The 26,761-nt window shown below is 40.1% G+C and overlaps 1 protein-coding gene across 1 annotated transcript in view; it reads right to left on the bottom strand.

Moving 5' to 3' along the window:
- The window catches only part of TESK2 (testis-specific kinase 2), an 87,527-nt gene that overhangs the window by 20,717 nt on the left and 40,049 nt on the right, over positions 1-26,761 (bottom strand). Inside the window, exon 5 of the mRNA XM_014939402.1 lies at positions 6,886-7,032. Within this exon, the coding sequence (XP_014794888.1) occupies positions 6,886-7,032 (147 nt within the window). The remainder of the gene's footprint in view (positions 1-6,885; positions 7,033-26,761) is intronic.

The raw sequence follows: 26,761 nt of genomic DNA, 5'->3' as shown, positions 1-26,761 counted from the left end.
ACTCTCCCTTTTACATCAACAATAATGAAAATAGACTCAAGAGTTTCAGAGTTAAAAATAAGTTGCTTAGATGAAGAAACCCCATCATTTCATTTTACAATATGACATACAAGCTAAACGCCTCAGAGATTTTATTGCGCTCCAGAAAATAGAGGAATGCTACTGCAGTATCATTTGCAACCCTCTGAATAACTGTTACTGAATTAAAATCTTAAAGGCCAATTGAGATGGATCAGCTGTTTTTAAAGTGCTTTTCTCTAGGAGAAACACCATTGACAATTAAATGTACAACAGGAAGTTTACAATACTAGATATGCTTTTGAAACTAAACCCATTATGTTTAAGGGACAGGCTCCATTTGAGTCCCAAAGTACCAATAAAAGTTTAGTATTGCGACTATCATTAGAAATAATCATCTGTAACAGCTAATTTTTTCAATGCAAGCCCTTTCCTGCAGCGCCAAATATCCAGGCGAGAGCTTACTGCAGCACAAAGGGGACCTTACAACAGCAGCAGCAAGTATGAGATTCATCAGACAAAGGTTCTGTTCATTGCTTGGGATTTATTTTGTTTTATTTTGTGTTAAACAAGCAAACAGCATACAAGGTAGGAAGTCAGGGTATGTCACTTTCAAGCCCAAAGGCAGTGAATTTATGTTACATCAGATATTCCACAGTAATTGCTTACATGCATGATTCTGTCCCATTGTAACTGAGACTACTCCTCTCTCAATGAAAGAAGGGTGAGCCATTACACATTTACTGTGAAGTGAAAGCATATGTTGGCAGGAATACACACACATGTGTGCATGTGTGTATATATATTTTTTTATGAAAAAAGGCCTAGAGATTACAATTTCTTCATAGATTTTATCATCAATGGAGCTCACAATGTTCCCTAAAACTGCTCACAACCTGCTGTTGATTATAAGACCTTGTTTTCAACTATACATAATTCTGCTAAACTAAAAGGCATTTGTTTTGGGGGTTTGCCTGTTTGTTTTTAATCAAGAGCTTTGGTAGTGGTTTTTTGGGGAGGGGACTGTTCAGCTGGGACAGCTCAGCTGCGTAGGAGAACAAGTTTCAAATATGTATTATAAGTAAATTTTGAAATAATGACAACAAAAAAAATCCTCAAAATTATAAGCCTACGGTGTGATACCCTGATTTGGCACATTCTCAACTTGAAACGTGATGAGAGCCCTGTGTAAGATGCACCTCTTGCCACCCCTACAAAATGTAGACTGGGACAGGACATACGCTGTGCGGGGAATTTGAAAGAGCAAATAAGGTGACGAGACAGGGCAGGAGTCCAAGCCAGGGGCTGGCAGGGACCAAGACCAGAGTTTTGAGCCAGGTTCTTGAGATGGGGAGAAAACACCCGAAGACTATTACAAGGATATAAGAACTGCAAACTGCAAGCAGAGCAAACAGGTGTGGGGAGAGACAGAGCTAACCCGGAGCAGCAGAACAGGGGGAGAGCTAGAAATGGCTAAACATACTGAAGACCAGAATGAAAGACAGCTTGGATAAAGCACCAAGCAGGAGCAACAGGAAGAGAGTAACTGCAGTCAACCAGGCAGGAGATCAAACAATAAGGTCAGGGGCAGGAACTGCGAGCAAAAAGGTCGGAACAATTATTAAAAGTCTGACTGGAGGCCGGCATTGTACACTAGCAGAAAGGATTGGATAGTCAGAGTAGATATAATCGGTCTTGGAAAAATGGGCAGACTCCTAGATGTTTGCATCTCACTGCCAAGGAGTCTCTCTTGTTCCTCTATCTATTCCTGCTCTGTAGCAAAACCAGACAATGTGCATTAGTAATACTAATTAACAGTAGCACTAAATTCTAATTAATACTGCATGTATTAGTTACTGTGTTAAGTAAAGCAGTAGATGCCTCTGCCGTGAATCCCAGGCTTCTAACCCTGCAAATGAAGTGCATAGTGCCACTGATGTTTTTCCTCTTTTTAATTGCTAGAAAATTGCACACAACATACACTACCTCAAAAAAACTAATAATGCACAAAAGATGAGATGTAAAACTATCTGTGTGAACTTTCAATTCGTCCCCTTATGCATACACATTAAGGTAAAGTCCTTAATTACATGACCACACAGATAGTTTCCCCCCTGGCACCCACTTAGTGCACACAATGGATTCACACTGATAGTGAATTGGGGCTGTACATAAACCACTCGGACCGCTATTTTCAGGACTCTGGCCACTCTTGCCACAGAAACAGTAGGCTGAAAGAAAGGCTGGGAAGAGATTAAAAAGAAAGGGTGGGCTGAAAATGAAGGTCTTCTGTTTTGTGGCTAAGACCATTGCAATGTTCCCCCAGGATTTGAATTTTGGCCTTCCTCAGCATCACAGAAGGATTCTGTGGCAAGGAAGTTAGTTTAACAAAATCGGAGATTGTTGCTCATCTTGTGCTTTCTCTGCCTCTAAAGGTCAAACCTGACTATTTTATAAAGTGCTATACACTTCCAACTGCCCTTAAGGTCAGTGAGCATATTGCCTTGAACTTAAACATGTGTAAAATGTCAAATACTTCAAACTGAGTCTTAAAACACGTATCAAATACTGACCAATATTCTTGTTTTTAATCTGTCCTGGTAAGACTGAGTTTATTCATCTCCCCCACCTCAGAGATACTGTTAAGAATAAATTCACTGATATTAGGGCAATCACTGGTGTAAACTGCCAGGAAGATCAATAGTGCAGGTTTGAATGCAATGCAAATACAGTGTAAACAAGGTGTTGAAGGAACTCTCTGTGTAGCAGTAAGATATTTATTTTGAGGGGTGAGATACAAAAGGACTTTGCAACATTCTTTTTGCAGGGTGGTCGCTTCCCTGTGCCTTCACAAACACAGTTATTTTAATTGTAGGTAGCAACAAGACAGGATTTTGCAATAACAAGTCAGATTAAGAAAAAATTTACCACAATCCACTGGTTCCTATTGAAACACTTCCAATGTTTCACATTATGATTTCTGTTTTAATGACTGCATCTTCTATGACTAAGGCTGTCAGAGTCTAAATTCACAAATGAACCTACATCAGAACCACTGGAAGATGAAGAAAATCCGTATCATTCCAGAGTCCAAATTCTCCTTGTGCACATTACAGTGAGCCCCAAATAAACAATTCAGAGAGCTTGCAGTGAGATGGGCAGGGCACAGGGAATGAGCCAGCGAGGCTGGTTGTCATAACGCATTTATGGTCGCGTGCTTAATCTCTGCATGAATCTCTTGATGGCAAGTCAAAAGTGAGGACACCACATTTATTGGGTTAGAAAACGTACAAGTCACTCTGCCTACACACCTACTATCTGGAGGCTGAAAACAGCCCATCTGACCACGCTTACCTTCTGACAGATCCGAGCGAGGCTGTTGGTGTTGATCTGGGCAGATCAGCCTCATCAGCTACAGCCACCCACACCCAGAGCCCGAGGACTGAACTGCTCACGACATGGGTAAAGTACTGGCTGTCTGGGCAGCGCACCCTCTTCTAACAAGCACTGCCTCTCTCTTTGACAGAAGGGCAGCGGGAAGGGCACCAGTGGGATGTCAGGGCTGACATCCCCTGTGGGCTGCCACATCGACTACAATGACCTACATCTACTCTTCTCTACCATTCTTCCCTCTGGCTTTCTGCAGTGTCAATGCTCTCCTGCTACTCTCCACATGGCGCAATTAGGAAGAGAGATCACCCTGCTGTATATTAATTGTCAAAACCATATATTTTTCAGTCTTAGACTGGTGAGGAACTGTGACTTTTCATTCCTTAAATTTTTATGCATCCAGTGTGTAATGATGCTACCGTCAGAGCAATACAACTCTGTTGCCATAACTGACAGGATAAACTTAAAGCATCCATACCACCCGCTCCAGGAAGCTGAAGGAATTAGAGGTTTGCCAGAAAGAGAAGAACAAAGGCAGAAGTACAGGTCTAAATTAATCCCAAATAATTTTTACAGTAAAATTCGTATTAGAGGAATAATTTGCAGTAGGCTACTGTGTTAAGCCGAATAGGTAAAGCATGGAGACATTCCTGTACAGAAAGTCTCAGTTTTATTCTGTCCATGGTTCAGTCAAGGCCAGCAGGTTTTCTAGAAAAATACCTCCCTCTCCCCTTCAGCAAACTCAGTGTCTGTAGACATCTGCGAAAGTCAGAAAAGCCTTGTCTTTGCCTTCATTTGATTAATAAAGCCATCACATCAATTACTGATGTTTACCAAAGAAGGAAGGACAATAAAGAACAGTATTGAATCTGCCCTTGTTCAATCCGGATCAAAAGTTCTCTCCCAAGGAAAGACCCCATCACATCTTCCTTCAGCTCACTCACACATTGACTGCTTACTAGTAAGAATGATCACAACTCATCCCACTGCTAGTACAGGCCTGGTAAAATACAAGTTATATCCTCAAACAGTAGCCAAAAGTCACAGTCTGAGAGTTGAAAATTCTGGTGACAGGTTTTTGCTATGGTTATCATCTTAATTCTTTTGCTTTGGAACAAAGTGACTTCTTTAAAATGTAGCCAGCCAGCAGTGAAAACACTTGCCCAAAAGAAGAGTAATTTGCCCAACAGATTTAATTTTCAAGTATATTTCATCAAAACAATAATACACTAATAATACTCACAAGTTCTCAGGCATTTAAGGCCAAGTGTTTCATCTACTTCCCTTCCCAAATAGAACAAGCAAGTGCACACATCACACCTCAGAAAATTAAATTAACGAAAACCAAAACAAAATAAACCAAAACCAACCAAACAAAAAAACCCCCACAAAACAAAACCAAAAAACCCCAAGAAAATGGAAAACACAGAATATAACCGATGACTTAAACTTTTATCCTGATAGCTTCCGGTGTGACCCACACAGACACTATATCTTTAGTGCAAAGAATCATCCAAATATACTATAACTGCTAGTAAATTCTTAGGGTTTGGTTTGCTTTTTTTTTTAAATAACCCTTACTACTCATGTGGCAACCGATGAGTTTGCTATTGCAGTGAAATCATACACTCCTCCCAGCGGGTGCGTTTTCTAAACAATTGACATTCAACAATAGATAACATTGAAGCATTGGTAGGGCAGCTCCAGAGAATGACACACAATTATGTAAAGCTTTGAACAAAGGCATTCACAGAGGTCTCAGGAAATGGATTTTCATACGATTAGCCATCACAGTATGTGTTACGATAAATGCTACAGGCACAGAGTTCTCCTTAGTTACTTTGGTTCCTTACAGTAACTCCACTTCCCCACTTTTACAGGTACTAAAACACATCCTGAACTGGAAAAAAAAGGAAACACCAAGTTATCTTTTCAGTTATTTTTACGCATCTCTTATCTGCGCACTCCAAGGTGACTGAAATAGAGCTTTCCAAGTGTATCATGTCAAAGTGATGTGACTTCAAGTCTGGGTATTTTTCATAAATTTGATACTCTTCCTTGCAGAATTCAGCACCTTTCACTCGAAAGGCCACCCAAGGTAGTATTTTATGACTTCACTGAAATACTTCTTTCACCTACCAATTCAACTATTCCTCCTCCTCACCCCCTCCCCCCGCCTTGGTTAAATGCATATCATTCCTCTGTTCAACACTGCACCGAGGTAGCTTTAAAAAAAACCTTAAACTGGATGGAGGACTAGTAGCCACTTGCATTTGCAAGCACAGTGTGCTGTGTTTTAATTTTTAAAAGCCATTTCTAATCCTAAAAAAAAACAAAACCCAAGTTGTTTTTAGGCTAGGCTAACATTCTTCTGGATGCTTTTGATTGAAGTGACCTTACGAGGACTTCTCAAAAACCAGTTTTGTAGTACTTTCATGCTTCAAGCCCCCAGTGAGCTTAAATCAGCTCATTAGCTCCAGACAACAGGAGAGACAGGACAGCAAAGCCCTCAGCACCGGCTGCAACGGATGGCAAGACCCAGTGTGAATACTGGGGCAATTTGTTCACTGAGCTTAGCCTTCTTATGTCAGTATTTCTAGCTGAGATTGAATTAGCTGGCTACTTCAGGCAACCAAATTCATACAAGTTGTCACCAAAGCAGTTCAAACAAATCCACGTCCATTGAAAACTCTGCCACTGAAATATCACTCTGGAAGAAATCCTGAAATTTGAAAATTTTATGCAAACTGTTTTGATATTCCTAGCTTTAGAAATGAAAGAAATATAAACCAGGATTGAGGACAATGCTTAATGCTGAATTAGTAATGAAAGGTCATTCTTCTTACTGAAGAAAATTTGTGAAATATATGGGGAAACAAAAACAAGGAGATTTTTAAGTGTGGTTATAATGATCTCCTCAATTTGGGTTCTTATATCATTGACCCGTTCCAAATGCTAGATTGTTATGCTTAATTATCTGGGGATTTAAATACTTTACTGAACCATAATTCAGAATTAAAAAAAAAACCTACAGCTGCTTTCTGAGAAATCTTAATCTGAACTTGCTTAAGGAATGACCTTCCTTCAGGATAGTAATTTCTCCAGTTCCCATATAAACTATCAACATGTTTTGAGGAAAGTTTTAATCCTATAAACTGTATTTCATAGAATCATAGAATCACTTAGGTTGGAAAAGACCCTTGGGATCATCAAGTCCAACCATCTACCCTACTCTACAAAGTTCTTCCCTACACCATATCCCCCAACACCACATCTGATCGACTCTTAAACTCATCCGAGGACGGTGACTCAACCACCACCCTGGACAGCCTGTTCCAGTGTCTGTTCAATTTGTTTCTTAAGATGTCTTAGATCACACTTTATATAATAGAACTCTTCTGCTGGATGGAGAAGAAAGAATCAAACACCCAGTTATATTACCTCATTAAAAAGTTCCCTTCATTTTATAAACGGTACCTTAGATGTAAGGTCTCGGTGGAAAATGCCTTTATAGTGAAGATAACTGATTCCCATAGCAATGTCATACGCCAGTTTCACCCTCACTGTCCAGGGCAGATGCTGGTTGCCATCTAATAGCTGCTCCAGGTTACCACAGTTGATGTACTGAAAAGACAAAGCAACATTTGTAATTAATTACTTAATGTCATGTATTGTCAGGAATGTAAAATTCATTATTACACAAGTGTCCTCAGCTCAGCTACACATTAAAAACTTTTTCTTCTAGACAAGTACAAAGCTTGCAGGTCAAGAGAGGCTGGAAATGTCTCACCACTTCATTAACTCTATGGTATTTCAATATTCGTATTTAAAGAGAACCTTCAAAAACACAATATAATATCGGCCTTTCATTTCAGTGTGAGGAAAATAAGGGCAAAAAGGATGAAGAGTTTTTTACTCTCAGGCAGAGTAAGTCAACAAAGAGAGGGCTAAGTATCCAAGTGTAGGTCATGTAGCATGATCAAGTTTCCAGGTATCAATTCCCTAAACTGAAGCCACATCAAAGAAAAATATTACAAGATGTTCCTGTAAGTTAAACTTTTTCATTGCTGTATCTACAAGTCCTAATCAGCAATCTGATTCCCACTGTGTTCAGTACTACATCAACTCCATCAAATGGTAGCCTTCACAAGAAAGGACTTACATTAGGTAGAAGATAAATGCTACAAGAGGCAGTGAAACAAAGCAGCGCTCAAATGATGCTAAGTAATATAACCCAGGGTTAAGACACGGCAACTCCACTGCTTCTCAAATAATCATTACGGCAACACTGGGCTTATGCTTTATGTATGGACCCTTTACACCACACCAGCAGCTACGGCATGTTTGAGTGGCTTCTTGTTTCAGTCCCAGCCCCAGTCCCCTCACCAGCAGCAAAACAAAAAGACTTGCTCCCTCTGGAAGGAAAACCTGGCAGCAGTGCAGTGACTTCTCTCAAGAAAATCCTAGCGAAGCAGACAGGATAATTTGCTCCCAAGCCTGGTCCAAGCATGTAATACTGCTGCAGGCTGCACCAGACAGTTCTCCAACTCCCTCTCAAGAGGCTTTCCACTTTCCTGTATCACTCACCCGGACAAGACATGTGCCACCACTATAATGCTAAAATAAAAATTGTAATTGCCACTCTTATTTCAGAAACTTTGAAATTGCTTGTATTTTGTTGGGCTTCTTTGTGTCTTGGAGCCTGGGGCACAAGGCACACAGGAACCACGCACCATACAGTGGGGATGTAGCTGATCTCCTCAGACTATGCTACAGCAAGGGAAGGGCACACGTAAACCAGACTAGTAGTGAGGCTGGGGGTCATGGCTCACCTCCTGGATAGCCTACAAAAAACACCTTCTTTACAGTCAAGCTCTGTGCTTTTCTGAGCTCATCAGTGAGTTTTGAAGACCTTTTTCAGCAGATAAATAGCAACCTGTGAAACTTGCATAAGGCTAAATTAATTGTTCGGGCAGATGATGCACAGACCAATTTGAACTGTGACAGAGCTTACCGGGAGGGGGCACCAGGAAGCAGCGTGGGGCTCCGCCGCTGCCCCGGGCTGCGCTGCACGTCCCCGGGAACCGGGCTCAGCCCAGCCCCGGCACAGCAGCAGCACCACATCCCACCGGTGGTCCCCGGCGGGGACCCCTCTCTGTCCACTGCTGGCCCAGCCGGGAAGGGCACAGGCAGCACACGGGCAGAGCCGGCACAAATCACCCCAACCCTCTGCATCTGCTTTTCTCCTTTTAAATAGGAACCTGGTCACGGTGCTGTGCATCCACCTTTTGTCCTTCAGCAAGATCAAGGCAAAGAGCGAGTACAAGAGTTACTCCTTTGTACTCAAGTGTTCTTCAAAGATGATTAATTAGCCCCGGTCTGGGCCAGATTGGAGATATCAGCTACCTTCTCATATCAAAGGAGGCAATCTCACAAAAGATGCCTAGGTCTAGGAAATGCTCCAATATTTAGCAATTTCATGTTCTTCTGACTACTTCAAGATGCTGTTTCCTATCTTTTGCATTAGACTAGCAGCAGGAGAAAGAGCGCGATGATATACAGGAAAGTATTTCAAAATAAGGTACAGGGAAACAGAATGCTTCCTCACATTGACTATTTCTACACCAAACAGGCAAAAAGTATTTGTATTTTACAATTTTGCAAGGAAAGCTCTTAAACTCTAGAGAGTAATCTGACTGACATTTTAAAATGCACTGTCTTGTATTTAAGTAGTGTAATTTTCGATCAAACTATTCTCTTTTGTGCTGAAGTCAAGATAATTTAATTACTCTGAAATTTGTGCTTAGCACATATCATTTTGCAAAATAAAATGCTTGCTGGCTTCTCTCCAAAAATCAGGCAAACAAGACTTAACACAGCAATGATAAAAATCGAATGTTTTGGACTGCTCTAGCCCAGGCACTACAGCTGGGGGTGGGGGGAAGGGAGTTGATCAGATGACTCCACTGGAAACTAGAAATTGCTGGTGCAAGCCAGAGATCCGAAACAGCCTGGCTCTTATGGTAGGAGTTTGTGTGTCAGGAGAGCAGAGCAGCTCTGGAACAGGTCACTTGGAGACTATGCAGTCTCCATCCTTGGAGATTTTCAAGACCAACTAGACAGAGCTCCAGCCAACCTGACTTAATGTTGGAAACAATGATGCTTTGAGCTTTTCCAACTTTGATCTTTCTCATTGCTTTTATTTGAACCCCTAAGGGAGCTAGGTGACCTTATAGGGCCCTCAAGAAAAAAAACAAAAAAACCCACTGCTCAATATAATTATCTTTTTTTTTTTTAATTGCAAGTTGCTATCATGCTTAAGGGAAAAATGGTGAATAAGATTTTTACATTAATTTCTTATATATTCTCAGCCTTCTTGGAACAATGCAGGCAGCACTTCTCATCCAGCTATGTTCAAATCAGAACAATATGGAGCAACCTGGAACAGACTGCGCTGAAGCACCTAGCTCAATAACCCCATTAGAAATTTACACTTATCAACTACCTAAAACCATTTTACCTTTCTTCCTGGGCAATAACAGACCATCTATATAGCACCACCAAACTTGAATTCATTGGCAAGAGAATGCAAGGGGGAAGGGAATTGCTGACCTGGCTTTCTATTTTGGTTAGGGTTAAACTGTGCCATACCGTGACACTAATTGCTCCAGAAATGCTAATAAATAAAAAAAAGCAACCCATAAGAGTATCGACATACATATTGAAATGTGACAGTAGCTAGCTACTATTTTGAGCATGCTCGTGCTTTTCTTTTCAATAAAGTGGCCTACTGATTTGATCCATTGCTGCCACATTAGTTAAGTGCATCTAATATACCTATTCCCCCAGCACCCTTCCAGACAAATTGGCTTGCAGGGTCATTCACCCATCTTAACTGCAAGGATTCTAGCACAGGCTGGATGAAAACCGACACACACAGAGGACACAGCATGTACGAGCTGCAACAGCAAGAATTAAACCTGACTTTATCACATATACAAAACCCACCAGGCCTCCTATCCAAAACTGCCACCTGGCAAGTGCTCAGACATCGTTTATTAGAGATATCCGTTCTGGGTTTGGCTGTAACTTCTAGTGTACTTCTATGAAACACAGCAGGTTAATCATCAGGTGAACAACTGAGGTAAGATTTTCCTATAGACATCTTTAAGCCTGTAGTGGATCTCAGTTTTTAGCTGGCCAGCAGGTGATATTTGCATGCAGAGCCCTGAATTGTGCCCAAGGCAAGCACCACACGGAGTTCAGTGCTCCCTCAGTGTCACAGAAGTAATCCAATTCTTCCGGTCACTCAGGCTGATAATGCAAACAGCCAGCCTGATGGCCTATTTTTTTCAGAGCCTTTCAACAATGCCTTTTCTGAACAGACGCAAAATTATGTACATTATTTCCCAACTGCTAATGCAACTGAAAGGAAAATACTTCTCAATCTCTTATTAGCACAAACCAGCTCTGTGTGGTAAGAATATCCTTGCCACAGGAGAGTAAGCGCACCTCTCCCAAAGAGAATACTGGGCTTTATTTTGTCCCTGGAACATTTCAGTGGTGGTACAGTAAGGCTACAGCACGCACATCAGCTCAAAGCATTATTCTACTACAACAACAACAGCCATTGCGTCAGTGTACAAGCAATTGGAGCAGAGATCTGATCAGGCTTTGACAATGAAAGCAAAGGACACTGCATTTCATAAAGAGACCTCACAGCTAAATGGAGCAGTGTTCAGACCTTTTCAAACTCTCTATCATCAGGTTGCAGAGAAACAGCTACCCATTATTCCTACTGCTAGCTTTTTGTCATGTAACAGGACACCAACAGGCAGTTTATCTGTTGCCAGACTCTAAAAGTAACTGCTTTAGGTTGTCTATTTTTGCATTTACTACAACTTAAGCCAGCAAACTGAACACTGGTTTAAAAGACCACTTTAGGTCACAAAAACATTCTTTCCCTACAAATTTATCCATGGTAAGAGCTACCCATCGTTGCTAAAACAAAAGTTCAGCAAAACTGTATTCGTTAACACTTCTCCCAAATCTTATGAGGAAAGAGGGCAGTAGCTTCTCAGAAGTACAAGTTCCCCAGAAGCTCAGCCAAGCACAGGTACTTTCTGGATCAAAGAGCGCTGAGGAGGCACCCGATGTTATAGCTTAATGCTACGAAATGCAAAAGCAGCAGTATATAATCCTTTCCCACACAACAGTCAGGTCATAGGGAAACATGCCATTTTAATTTAAGAATAGGATAATAGGACTGCTTCCTTGCAAGAGACACTTGAAGTTACATTATCAGACTCAAGCATATGAAATAAGGACTGGAATGAAATTCAGCATATAATGGTACTTAGACATAGCATTATATGCTTCATTTCAAGAAACTAACTTCAGCTGTCAGATTTTAGCCTTCAAAAATCAAACTAAAGTTTTGAACATGCTAATAGGAGAACTAGAAACTTATAAAGAAAAGGTGCATTAGATTCACAGGATTCCAGCCATTATTGCTCAAAACCAAAAGCAAGTATTGCCAAGTCTGAGGGGGAAGACTAAAGGGAATCGCAGAGAGTCTTCAATGCTACTCTGAAAACCAATGCTGTTTCACTATGTAGGTCTAACATGAATAAGCCACCAGATACCGCAGAGGAAAGCCAGAAAAAGTTGGCCTGCTATTCACCAAGCTTTAAATGTCACTGCTTGCCATTTAAAAAGCAACAAATAACCACAAGAGACCCCTATAGGATAGCCCAAATATTGCCAAAGGCAACACATTAAGTAGTTAAGAAAAGTAGGTGTGAAGAGCTCATTTAGGATGACACACCAAATGAGGTAATTAAAGAATAAGAGCTCTAGGGACCCAGAACACTGCAACACAAACACGGAGACAGCAAAAAATTAATATACTGGAGAAACCCAATGAAGAGAGCAGGCAGAGAAGCAGGAGGACAGAAACTAGAATCACAGCTGTAGCACCTTTAGTGTGGAGAAGTAAGAGATGTCAGAAAAAGAGCCAGACTACATAGTTGGACTCTACACAGAGACCTGGAAAGCAAAATAATAACATTGCAGACATCGTGGACAGATGCGTTGAAGCAATGTCAAAAGAGACAGAACCTGCATATTTGTATAATTTCTAATGTTGGAAAGAAGAACGTAACTCTCGTGCCTAATAAAAGAAAGTTGACATCTTTTCCCTCACTGAATTTTCTGCAGAAGTTAAAAAAAGTTTTAAATCACTCATTTCAAGGAGGACACAACCCAGTCTTCCGTTCTTGTATGTTTAACAGTCATCTGTCACGCTGCAAGACAACAAGCCAATGTACCCTTCTGCCACAACTGGCATAATTAGCTACAGTGGGAGGTCTGGAAATTTCCTCATTTCCCTCAACTGTTTTCATTAGTTTTAACTGTGCAGAACTGGAAAAGAAAGACAGTATCATGATGTTCAAAACTTCAACATGAGATTCTCCAAGTTGATACATTGAGACTGACTCCCAGATTACATTGAATCTTTTTGAAGTTATAGACCTCTGAACCAAAAGCAAGTATTGCCAAGTCTGAGGGGGAAGACTAAAGGGAATCGCAGAGAGTCTTCAATGCTACTCTGAAAACCAATGCTGTTTCACTATGTAGGTCTAACATGAATAAGCCACCAGATACCGCAGAGGAAAGCCAGAAAAAGTTGGCCTGCTATTCACCAAGCTTTAAATGTCACTGCTTGCCATTTAAAAAGCAACAAATAACCACAAGAGACCCCTATAGGATAGCCCAAATATTGCCAAAGGCAACACATTAAGTAGTTAAGAAAAGTAGGTGTGAAGAGCTCATTTAGGATGACACACCAAATGAGGTAATTAAAGAATAAGAGCTCTAGGGACCCAGAACACTGCAACACAAACACGGAGACAGCAAAAAATTAATATACTGGAGAAACCCAATGAAGAGAGCAGGCAGAGAAGCAGGAGGACAGAAACTAGAATCACAGCTGTAGCACCTTTAGTGTGGAGAAGTAAGAGATGTCAGAAAAAGAGCCAGACTACATAGTTGGACTCTACACAGAGACCTGGAAAGCAAAATAATAACATTGCAGACATCGTGGACAGATGCGTTGAAGCAATGTCAAAAGAGACAGAACCTGCATATTTGTATAATTTCTAATGTTGGAAAGAAGAACGTAACTCTCGTGCCTAATAAAAGAAAGTTGACATCTTTTCCCTCACTGAATTTTCTGCAGAAGTTAAAAAAAGTTTTAAATCACTCATTTCAAGGAGGACACAACCCAGTCTTCCGTTCTTGTATGTTTAACAGTCATCTGTCACGCTGCAAGACAACAAGCCAATGTACCCTTCTGCCACAACTGGCATAATTAGCTACAGTGGGAGGTCTGGAAATTTCCTCATTTCCCTCAACTGTTTTCATTAGTTTTAACTGTGCAGAACTGGAAAAGAAAGACAGTATCATGATGTTCAAAACTTCAACATGAGATTCTCCAAGTTGATACATTGAGACTGACTCCCAGATTACATTGAATCTTTTTGAAGTTATAGACCTCTGCTTGGTAAAAAACAAACAAACAAAAACCCAAAAAACCAGGATTTTAAAAAAAAAAAAAAGAAAAATCTACAAAACCACCTCACCCAAGTACCCCTGAGCAGTAACCTTCCATTTCCATTAGATACCTAACACATCGATTGCACCAAACAAAATAAATTAAACATTAAAACAGAACAAGTTGGCTGTTTAATTTGGGCTGTATGAGTATATTTTTGGACAGCAGGTGAACGAATGTTGGCAGGGAGCAAACCACAAGTACTGAAAGAGTCAGAACATGCAGATGAAGCAAACACATTTCAGAAGAAAACTCAAAACATTTTCATGAGAAACCAGAAGGGCTCAAGTGGCTAGGAAAAATAGCCTTATTGAAAGAACAGAAGAAAAGCCAAAAGTCATCCTCTAAAGGCCACTTTTCTTTCCTGCTCCTCGGCTGCTGAAAAGCACAGGGAAAAATAGTCTGTAACTTAAAGTCAATTTCTCTTCTACTTTTCAACCAATATAAACAACTCAGTTCTTTAATCAAAGACAATGCCTTTTCTTTAAGTGTTAACCATTACAGGATTAAAATAATCTTGCTTTTAAAAGTGTCAGCTATCCATAGAGGAGAGGGCAAGCTTCCTCATGCAATTGCTGTAACACGGTTACTCATCACAACTCAGGACCAAAGGCCAAGAAACACAACATGACCCACCTCTGTTCCTTTTTCCCTGTAAGCTGCGGCATTGATTGATTCACTGGCTCCTCCTTCTAAAAAGGCATGTACAGGCATGGCTTATTTTATAAGGGCAAACAAGAATTAACATGCACCAACTCAGGAAGGAGCTGTAATGAAAACCATTTGCTGCATTCCAAACGTTTAAGTGCTGGCATGGAAAAGAATATGGCAAGATTTGTCTTCCTTTAATTCTCTACATCCAACAGCTCTTATGGTCAGCAAGCTGAATTTATCCCTTTCCTGTCATTCCATTCAATCAAAATTTAATGTTCACTTGCTCACCTGCTGCTAGAAAAAGATTACTTTAAGTAAGGCTTCAACTGCAGACCCATAGCAACAAGGCGCTATTGCAACCCATACGTATGAAGGGTTTGACATACTTCAGGAAATAAGCTTATTTTGTTGGAACCGGAAAACACTCCCAGTATATCTATACAAACTGACCTTGATAACAATTTTTCCTGTAATTATAATAGTTGAAAAAACAGAAAGCAAAGAAGGCCTGACAAAAAAACCTGCATTTATAATCTGAAGTCACAACCATTTGGATTCTAAGTAGAGCCAAGCTTCAGTGCAGATAAGAATCTGGGATATGGCAAACTAGCAATGGCATAAATTAGCACACAGGGACAGAAAAGAAAGTACCTTGTTGCTGACACCAGCAAGAGAAACAGCATCTCTACAATAACACTTCTGTTAAGAGCAGAAGGCTCTATCCATAATGACAGCATTTTGAACATACTACACACTCAGTTCTGTCTAGAAGCAAGCTGTAGCCCCTGACAAGGAGCCTCTTACTTAAATAATGTTTTTTCTCACTTTCCCCACAAAGATACCATCAGTAGCAGCCCACAGATTATATGCCTGCAAGATTCCAGATAAATCATAGAATTGTCTACATTGGAAGCGACCTTTAAGATCATCAACTCCAAACATCAAAATAACCTGTTTGCTTCATTTTTTGAAGTCTGTGAACAGCTACAAGGAACTACTGAGCGCTAAAGTTATAGCACACAAACACCTCTCACAGTACAAACTTTGTTTAAATTCTGCACAAGGAATACTGGTTTTGAGCTGTTTCAGAGTGCTTTTCCAAGCCTCAGCACTCCAGCTATGCCATAACGTCCATTTACATTTGAGGGTGCTCAAACACTTAATTTGCAATTACAGGACGCACCAAGATGCCCTTTTAATACTGGTGGGCAAAAGCAAACACTAAAAGAATTTTCTTGTACAAACTCAGTTTCTGAATGGTTTGGATGGCTGATAAATAAATAAGGAAGCGAAACTACAAAACATTTATTAAATCAAGAGTATGTTTCCTGGGGTACAGAGTGAAGGGGAAGGGAGAGGGGGGAGAGAAAGCACTACAAAATGAATTTACTGGAAAATATATAAGGAAAAAAATCCCTCTTCATACACATAAGTAAAAGGAAAATCTAGTCCTCAAGGCAGTATTCAGTTCTCTTCCCCTCTCTCGTCCCCATACCATTATAGTTGAGAAGTTTGCATCTTCTCACTCTTATTAACCTAGACATATTTCCAGGACATCAGAAAGCAAGAATAAAAGAATTGCAGGGCTTGCAGTTCAAGAATGTTTTTCTTTTTCGCTTGAGACAATGGCAAATGGTCCAGTAGGCTTACAATGAGTGTCAAAACACTAATAATAAAAATACCTCCCCAAAAAACCCCACACAACACACACCCCACCCGCATGTGTGCACCACACACATGCAGGGGAGGGAGAGAAGGAATAAGACAATGGAGCTTGCTGTTTGCAGTTCAACATTTATCTGCCTCTTATCTTACTTTTTTCTATCCTTGAGACATTCAAAGGAGGACAAAGAGGTTACCACGAGCAAGATATTTAGCAAACGTTCCTCAGAACACAACATATTTAGATAATAAATAAAATAGGTTCATTGTGCACTATTGCAGGCTCTGAAATGATGAAACAACTCAATCATCCTCCTACAAGAGGGGAAAAAAAGAATTAAATCCAACATACTGCCTGTGTAGCCAAGATATTAAAAAAAGAAAAAAGAAAGAAAGAAGGGGGAGATTTAACCATGAGCTGTTAAGGTCATACACAGGCATTTAAGAAAAAGACTAGGATTCAAAAGCTTGTACATCCAGAAGTTCTCACTGAAATAATTGGCAGGTCATCACTTCTGATCTAGCACCTCCATGCATAAATACAAAATACAGACTGTGCCCCTAAAGTTAGACTCATTTTCAAAGTATTAGCTTCTGTCTTTACATGAGCATTTCTTTAGTGTATCCTATTATGGTACTTTTTATGGCTGAACTTTCTTCTCTGTGAGAACCCACCCTTCTCTCCTTGGCCTAACCACAAACTGCAAATGCATCTAGCAGTTTCCCTGTGCCCTCAGCACAATGCAGTGCTCACACAACTCTCATTGCTTGTCTACTTTTGGTAAAAAGCTTTTTGAGAATCGATTCCACCTTTCTGTAAAGTAAGGACCCACCTGAACCTCTCTTACTTGTTATTCTAATTCTGCACATGTACGTGATAGGAAATCACTCTCTATAAAAAAAAAAATGCACTTGGGGGGAATTGGTCAAGTCATATCAGGCACAGCCACAGGAAAATACACACCATTTCAGTAATTAAAGCTTCCTCCTGTTGCAACCAGGTACAGCAGCACTTAACTTCCTATCAAACTGAAGCTATGGCACAGGGGCCCCTGCATTCTGTGGGGCTAACTTGGTATAATCAATCCAAAAACTAAGTTAAAATAAAATATCCTCTATTGTTTAGTATTTTTCTGGAAACCTTAGGTCGTTGATCACTGCAATCAGACAGGATCATTAGGTTTCATTCGTGAAAAAGTAAATAGCCATCAGATGTAGGAAAAAAAATAAGGAAAGATCACCTAAATTAAATAAGGTCCTTTACATGCTTTCCAAGAACCTGACTTTTGATATTTAAGCACTCAAAATTGCAAAGCTACAAATCAGACAGACTTAGCTGAAACTCCTGCAGAGGCCTGTATCATTTTTGCTGGAGAAAGAGCTAAAGGGTCAAGCACACCACGTATGCCACAACATCAGGCTGCAGGACTATGAACTAGAGATGGAATTTCAGCCAGAACACTAAATTTCCTGCCTCCTGTCACTGAAAGCCAGGCCCCCTTGTGTGATTTTAAATGGACTTTTTTGGTATGTGCAGCACATCAAGCTGTGTTTGGGACTGAAGTCTTTTTTCCTTTTAACTAATTCACAAAAATATTTGGTTCCCAAGGAAAATAATATAAACAAAGTAAAGAATATGTACTTTGTCCTAACTTCTGTGAAATAACTTCACTCTTAGACAGTTTTTTTGTGCTACAAAATAATTCATGATGCCTTAAAGTTTTAGCATAACGTTTAAAGAGCATGCCATTTTCCAAGTACCAACATTACCCTCTCTTTCCTACAAGCATTTGAAAGTCTACTTACTTTGAACAGTCTAATTTACTCATTACATGTATCGTGTTTAGATTTAATTTTGCATCCACTGGTACATACAGATGAGTCAGGTTTACTTCTATCTTTAATCAGCCTAACTTAAATCTCACATACAAAGTACCATGATGGGGTACCAGAGTCTGCAACTCCTCAGTGCTGGAATAACTAATCATCTAGGCTCAGTACAAGTGCCTACAGCATTATTTCAACAAGAATGAGATGTCTTTAGCTGATAAAGCAGCATGATGGTGGTCACATCTTCTAAGCCTCACTCAGTCTTCCTAGAGTTGATAATCTAGAGTGAATCATTACTGGAAATGGGATAATATACTTTTTTCCTTTTTCATGCACCTTTTCAAATATATAGTTAGGGCAGACACACCTCTCCCCAAACCAATAAATACAGCTGGTTATTCTAACACTCTCCAGTTAGTATTGCATCAGGGCATGGTTACTTCTAGAGCTACCCATGCTTCTTGACAAGGAACGATGGGACAGGAATGGGTCTCTTCAGTTCTTGAAGCTGGAAAGCGCCAGGCATATCAAGCCTTTCACAGATGGATCTCTCAGGTTGAAGAGAGAGATGCTGTACTCCTCTAAAGAGAATGAATCCATGAGAAAAAAAGGACACCACTTTGGAGATGAGACAATATGACACCTTGTATAGCACGGAGAGAGGATGAGGTAGAGCCGGTCATCAAGCATCAATCTACATTTGCCGAGAGTGCATTCAACTGATTTCTATAAACTAAGGAGAACCTAAGTGAACTGTTACAGCAAAACCAAAAATGACAGTCCATATGCTGTGAAGAGTGCAGAACCAAGACCAAATATGGCTCAAGTGTTGACAAGTATTTTTAACGTTCTATCATGAACAATCAAGAGATGAAGGAAAGTGTCTGAACTGAAAGCAGTTTATTAAAAAAAAAACCACACTGCATTTCAAAATGATCCAAGATGTACTAGGAATCATTTTGTAAGCTACACAGAAACAAGAAAAAGCACAAAAGTCTACACACGCTGGGCAAGGCTATTAAAATAACTTATTTCAGATACATACACACATACAAGTACCTAATATTAAAATTTATAGATATCTCTCTTTAACGTCAAAATAATTTAAGCAAAAGATTATACTTTGATACAAGAAATATGAAGCACATCCCAAGGCTTATCACTTTAAAGATTGAGGATTTTTAAAAATTCAAAAAGATATTGCTAGAGACTTGGTTTGCCACATTATAAACACATTCATCTTGGAATATAAACAGAAACTTCCTAACTTTTCAGCTCTAAGAAAAGTCCCTGTTACCTATGTCTGTTTCCATTCAGCAAAGCAGCTGCTGTATGCGACAACAAAGGTGACACTTTCAGTTCTTACCAAGTTAGCCCCAGTGTTCACGCGCAATGAATTAGAAAGTTCAAGCAGACTTGTCTTTTTGTACACATTCAATTGGTTGGATTTTTTTAACCCAAAAAGATTGAGCTGATATTCACACGTGCCAGAAGGCAGGCACACGGTAACAGAGATTTTGGCATCTTGTAGGTTCACCTTAACTCTATTCCTGAAAGTGAAAAGACTCCACAGTTCTATGTATTTTAAAAAGGGATGATAGAATTAACTAGGTATTTCAAAGCATCTGTTAGCTTGCAACAATTTTTCTGCAGCGAGATAAGTGCTTTTTCTCAAGAAACAAGACATAAAGCGCTGTGCAGATAGTGAACAGTCCTAACAGACATGTTATGCGATGCATTCATTCTATTTTAGTACTGGAAAAAACAGTTGCAATGAAATGGAGTTTCTCACCTTTTCCATTACAGACTAGTCTAGTCCTCCGAACACCTGAGTTATTTCCCACTCTGTTTTAAATGCTACTTCTGCTGCCATCACCCTTACTCTTCTCCTCGGGTCCTACAGCAAACTTCTCACACAGTCCTCAGTCATTAAGGGGGAGCACAACCACTGCTGCATCAGACAAGGTTACCATTACTCTTCTCTGGAGGTCAAATCCCTGGGGTCCAGATGAATGGTTTTCTCTTGACCCTGAAGCGGGTATATGCAAAGCCTGACTCTTAATGACTCCTGTAAGGGAAAAGCTAATGAACCCAAACAACCAAATCAACAGAGGAAATAACACAGATGTGTGCTGGCTGGACTTCCAGTCCTACAACAAGGCAACACAAGGGGCAAGCAAGTAATAGCAATAGGTACTCTGGTTTTATACCACATAACCATTCCTGTCATCAAAGCATACTTTCCTGGAGTTAAATATATTCAGTTCTAATACTCAAGTCCATACCAGAAAGGGTATAAACTAACCATAGTTTAACAGAGGACCCGATGCCTCTGACACACTTTGAGTAGGATTAAACTTACACTTCTGATACTTGAGTTTTATACCTGCAAAGGCCCAGGTTGCCTCTACACATTACACCTTCCAGCACCAGCAGGGCACCACTGAAAGAACTTCTGTTCTTCCTACTCCCAGGGAAGCATATAAAATGAAGCTGTAGCTCTAACAAATGCTACAAATAAAAGCATCTGAACTAAGGACAAAAAGAATAAAGCATGCAAGTAGAGATTTATTACAGTGTTAATCCACAGGTCATGCTATTCATTGGCTGAGAGATCATAAGGATCAATTTAATCTGCAGAATTTTACACATACTTAGAGTTCTTACAAAGTTTAAACAGCAGTCCTTCTACAGCATCCTAGAGCCAGGAGGCATTTAAAAATGCCAGCTGTTGGCTGCTGAAAATCATCTGAAAGACATCCTTTGTCATCATAGCACACTAATCTTGCTTTAAAATTACTTCAAAGTAAATTCTGTTGGGTGGCTGGTTTTGGGGGTGTTTTTTTCATACAACTTGATATCAAGACTCATTGCCCTAAAACAAAGATATTTAGAATTAACAAGTATATTTCTCAGAGCTGTAAACAAAAACATCCAAGAGAAAGTTTGCACAGTTGCTCATCTCATTCCTCCAGAAGTCACAACATTTGCCAGTTCCATAAGACCACAAAGTAAATAACTTGACATACTACTACCTGAGACCTCTAATACACTCAAGATGCTTTATGTAGGCAAATAAGACAAAATTGGACCAGAATTAGGGACAAATCTGAGGAAAGGACAGACCAAATTGTCTCTAGAGTTTCTCCACCCCTCCGCTTTTCCTCCTCTTGAGTTTGAGTTCTCTTTTTTTCAATGCTACAGTCAGAAAGACTACATGAAGTGCCTAAGGAAGATTTCAATGAGCAAGGGTAGCTAATGAAAAGCACAAGATATTAAGGAATACAAACTGATCTGGAAGCCTCTAATTAGTATGGTTTGACTGTAGACATTAGGTAATACCTAAACCTTTAATCTTACATGAAGTAAAGGTCTTTCCTAATGATACTCTAGACTGGGGGGGTGTGTGCTAGAAATTGGACAGCAGTATCCAGCAGATGAGCAGCGTTTTCTAACAGAATGAAGTTGAGAGTCCCTTCATGTCTTTTCATTTTCTACTTTGTGCTACCTTTAACACAACTTTCATCTTCTCTTCAGTTGTCTCCAAGCTCAGGCTAATCAACTTAGCACCGCAGTTATTCTCTATTTTGAGGGACAACCACCAAACCCATCTTATCCAGGAACTAAACCTGAGCTGATAAACAGATAATTCCTAAACTGGGAACAATTCCTTTGCTGCATGGAATATTTGCAGAATGACTGACAATAGGAACTACAGTTCTGAAGACACTGTTCTCTAGGGTTGACAGGGTAGCCTAATGTGATCACCAAAGCTGAGTTAAATATTTGCAGTACTACAGGAGTAAAACTAAAGTTATTTAAACAATATGAATCACACTGGAGGGATAACAGTAGGGATCAGCAAGTGTTACAGGAGATGGGGGGAGAAGGGAGCAAGGAAGGAATGGTGTTCCAGGGCTTTTTAAAACTCTTAAAAGTATGCAATTGCCATCTGGAAGGCAATGTAGGCTGACAATTTTTACTGTAGCATAAGGGTTTCGAAGAGGAGACCTAAGTGATGTCTGTCTAATTTTAAGTTTTTAATATTTTTTCTTCCCAGTGTTATTTCCAGAAGTATAAAAAAAAAACAACTAAAAAAGGAAGGTCTCTGAAGGCCTGAAACTCCACTAATTGCATTGATAGTTCACTTAAATTATTGCTGTTGGGAGGAAAAGCAGAGAAGTAAAGTTTTCAGTTCTCACAGAGGAAATTATTGAAAAAAAGCCTGTCTCTTCAAAAGCCACAGGCTCTTTCATTAAGATGAGCTTTTGCAGTACAAAAGGGATACACTGTGCAAGGAAAGGAAGAAAATAAGTCTTTTCCAAACTGCTACATAACAGCATTCTTGTCTCAAAACAATGAATTGTGTGGTTGATGGAAAAAACAGCAGTGTTAAATTCAGTAAGCTATTACAGTGCAACATGTTAAAATTGTCCAATAGCAATTATCTTGCCCAAGATAAAAATTAACATGTCTGGAAGGATTTCCGTAGTAAAGTTTTTCCTGGGGTTTATGACACAGCTATAAAAAAAAATTAATTGAGCTGAAAATGTGCACAAGTTCAAAGAATTCTGTGGAATCTCTTAAAAGTTAAAGCAGCACTGAAGATTATTCTTATGGCGCTTTTTGCCACATACACTTGCATTAAACTCTGCTGTCCATACTATACATTGCCAACATGCATTATTGCAGACAACACCATTCCAAGCACCCAGGAAACTTTTCAGACTTTAAGACACTGTCACGAATCCCTGGGACACACCACCTGAAAGGTGAGCACGTGAGGAGAATATAGGGATAAGGAGATACATATACAATAAGGAGAAGGCACCGAATAGGATGCGCTGGAGGAGCCAGGTGCACAGAAAGGCTGGCTCACCTTATCTCACCATAGTTCCAGTGTCACGTATGCAGCACCTTAAGAGTATAAATTTGGGCAGCCTTGGGTTTAGACCCATGAAACATCTAATACCACACTGGCTACCTGGGATGGAATCAGAAGGACTGACTGCGAGGACTGAGCAGTGAGGACAAAGACTGAAAGAGTGCAGGAGAGGGCTGTCAGGGAGACAGCAGATCCAGCTGCTGGCTCAAACAGTACTGTCCACCCCTCCATCACATCATGCGTTCCTATCACACTGCCCTGCTCTCTGCCTAAGAAGGCTCCAGTGCATGTCAGATCCCACCCTGAGCAAGGAAAGCTAGAGCTTCAGATTGCAGCAGAAGAGCTTTAGTGCACTTTTTTACTATCATTCAGTATGAATTAATAGCCATAAAGCTTCTGTTGTAACAATTAGCTATTGTGTGTGAAGCACTGCAATTTCAAGATATCCCAATCGCACATAATAACCCTCCCTTCCTCATCTTCTATACACACAGCTGTCAGGGCTTTCATTTCCTTCAAGAAGGAATTATCAAGCTGTATGACTCGTTCTGTGCATATATATACATCTAATTATAACAAGAGTTTAGCCTGACCCCTCTCTTAGAAATTCAGATAAACCTGCTTAGCAGAGTCCAACAAATAATTTTAAGATATGCAAGAAGGTATTAACTGGCTTTTATATGTTTTGTATATATGTTTCTTTTGTATGCTATGTTATCTGCTTCGGTGTAATAGCATAGGCCTATAGAACATGCAACACACAAATAAATTTGTTTGCCTCCCATCTAAAACGGATGTTTGCTCATGTAGCCATTCCTTGGTAAACATGTATGGGATAAGATTGTACACTATTTTAATTAAGCCAGGGCTGCTCCGCACTAACTGGCTCACGGCTTCATGTTCCCCAGAGTGTAAGCTGTCTGCTAACCTCCCAGCAGCAGCTCAGGTCTGGTCTCTGAACACTCAGCAGCACCTCATGCTGACACCGGAGCCTGTACTCCTATGCAAGTTTCTCCAAGTCTGAGGATGCTGCTGTGTGCCAGGAAATTAAGAAATGGAAGCAGAGCTGTCAGATTAGGAAGGTGGCTGGAAAACAGAGAGGCTTGAAGGAGAGGCTGAAATGACGTTTGGAGAGGCATGTGAGTACAGCAGGAAGCACTGCAGATTCTTGTAGCTACAGACACAAACCACTAGCTACAGATTAGAGCTGAATACTGAGAAAGAAATAGCCAGTTCCTGGTTTTACAGAAAACGAGCACAGCAAATATGTGCCCATCAGCTCAAAGTTAGTGAGGCAGTCTAACGCCTGCCAACTCATCTGAGCAGGACACCTATTAAAACATCTACTTCACTTACCTTAAATGTTTCTTAACTATGTGCTTGCAAGGACAGACGTCACTGCCAGCCTAAACCATTCTGGACTCTAAAGATAGATACTGAACTACTTCAGAAGAGGCGTATGCCATAGCTTCTGGCTTGAGTAGAACTTCAAAAATAATATTGGATTTTCAAAACTGATAAGACTGGGGATTCAGAACAAGGTCAAAGTCCTAGTGCAGCCTATAATTAAACAATTCCATTCTTATTTCGAAAAAACCAAACCAAAACAAACAGAAACTGTTTCTTGCCCAACGGTTTTAAAAACAAAAGCCACTTCAGAGAGGACAATTAGAACAAGGTAAAATGCTGCCAAAAGGGAAAAATCCAAGGCCTACATATGATCAACACGTTCCTCAAGCAAAAAAACCTGCTCTGCGTGATCCACTGTGTTTAGCCTCCTGTGTGTTTAAACATGTAAGAAAAGAAATCTGTAACAATTCAGACTGCCTTCTAATAAAGTGCTGTATATTACTAATGTAGCCTCTTAACAGGCTTATAAAATCCCCAAGGCTCCTCTACCACCACTTGTGGTTGCTGCCGTGCCTGCTAATAGCACAGGAGGCTATTAAGCACAAGTTGTCTAACTCCATTCACCAAATATTTGCCAGAAGTTATCAACTTACTCTGTCAAGGAAGCATATACATAAAAATAAACATGATTCCCATTGCGTCCTCAGACATAAGCTCCAAGTGATGCTGTATCCCTTTTACTTAGGCATATCATCAACTGTAGTCTCAAAACACAAGAAGTTATAATTAAGCTCCTTATGGAACAGGTCCAGCATAGGCTAGTGTGAGAGAGGATTCTCCTTGAAGTGACTCAGACACCTATTGAGCAATGGGTCTCTGAATCTACAGTTTCATCTCCAAAGACGTAGAACCTTGGCAGCAGTTCTATGAATGCTAGTAGCGTCAGGCTAGGATCAATTATGTTGAACACTGGAAGCTAGGAGACCACCTTTTTGGACCACAAGCTGAAAAAAGCCACGAGACTGTGGCTGATTTGTTTACCCTCCTGGGCTATATTTGAACTGGTGATTCACCATGTCCGTCTTACTAATAATTCCTTCAGCAAGTCATTTCGGCCCCTTCTCGAACCTCCAGAAGTCTTCAGAACTCAACTATTACTCTATGCACGTGTCAAGATGAAAAATACCACTGCTGTTGCCAAAACACACAAATAATTCCATCACTTGGAACATACACAGCTCTTAACTTTTAAAAGCTCTGTAAAACCAAAGAACAAATACTGTATTGGACAAAATTGTGTGCAGATTCCATGCAACATCAACTTATGATGGTCTTCTGTTGTGTTTTTTCCTACTGCAGGCATTAAACGTCCACGGTTCCTTGTAAGAAAAGCAGTAATCACTACGCGTACTTTTATAATATGTTACTCAAGTCATTCTGTTTGTCAAATTTTTGCAGCAACCTTCTTCAGTCTAAAACTTTTCCTCTTTGGTCTCAAGATGTTTCAGGAATCTCTTCTGCTATTCTGAATTGTAACTATAAAAAGTTAGTCTTTGAAGTCTTTCTTAGATTTATTTGCTTGCCAAGAACTCAAAAATAGCTGAGCAAAGCAAGCAGCTACAAAGTTAGCTCTCTGTGAGGAAGCATCTGTGCTGGTTTCATTTTCTTGGCTTTCTGGGTGGGGAGGGACATTTAAATGGCAAGCAACTGGGATGAAGGGGGGAAAACAAACAAACCCCAAAAATACACACTGAGGAAAATCAGCCAAGATGTAGTAGTACAACAAAACTATGCTATGAAGCTCCATCTCTTCTAGGTCATGGTTAGTGAGTGGAAGGGCCTGAAACCTCCCTGTTTTAACTGACCAGAGGTCCAAAACCAAAAGAAATAGGCAATAATGGTAGCAAAGCCTGCCTGAAGAACTTGGATCAGCCATCTAATGACAAATCTTAGACATATTTCCTCTACTGAGCACAGGGGGAAAAAAAAAAATAATGAAGAGATCAAACGAATCGTCCCTCTCTCAAAGGACCCCTCACACATGCTTTATCTTGAAATTTCTGGAAGTGTCTTTTCCTTTGCTCTTATGCTAGAGCTACGGCCACTAGTGAACTGGTGTGTTATCACTCTAATAGTAGTAGCTAGAACTAGAACTGCAGAATTGCCACCTCAGAAGGTGAAGAAATTCACTGCCCACACATGTGTATCTTTGCCTCAGGGCTGCATATGGAAGTTACAGAAAATGATGGCCACACATATCCTAATAATTAGCATATAGCTACAAAATCTTCTCATTTTACAGTAGTTCTTGACGAGCATACCAGGAACCTGCTTTAATTGCCAATTATTAACATACT

Source organism: Calidris pugnax, unplaced genomic scaffold (genome assembly GCF_001431845.1).
Source record: "Calidris pugnax isolate Ruff unplaced genomic scaffold, ASM143184v1 scaffold18, whole genome shotgun sequence".
NCBI lineage: Eukaryota > Metazoa > Chordata > Aves > Charadriiformes > Scolopacidae > Calidris > Calidris pugnax.
Note: the sequence above shows the minus strand (reverse complement) of the source record. Positions and strands in the feature narration are given on the sequence as shown.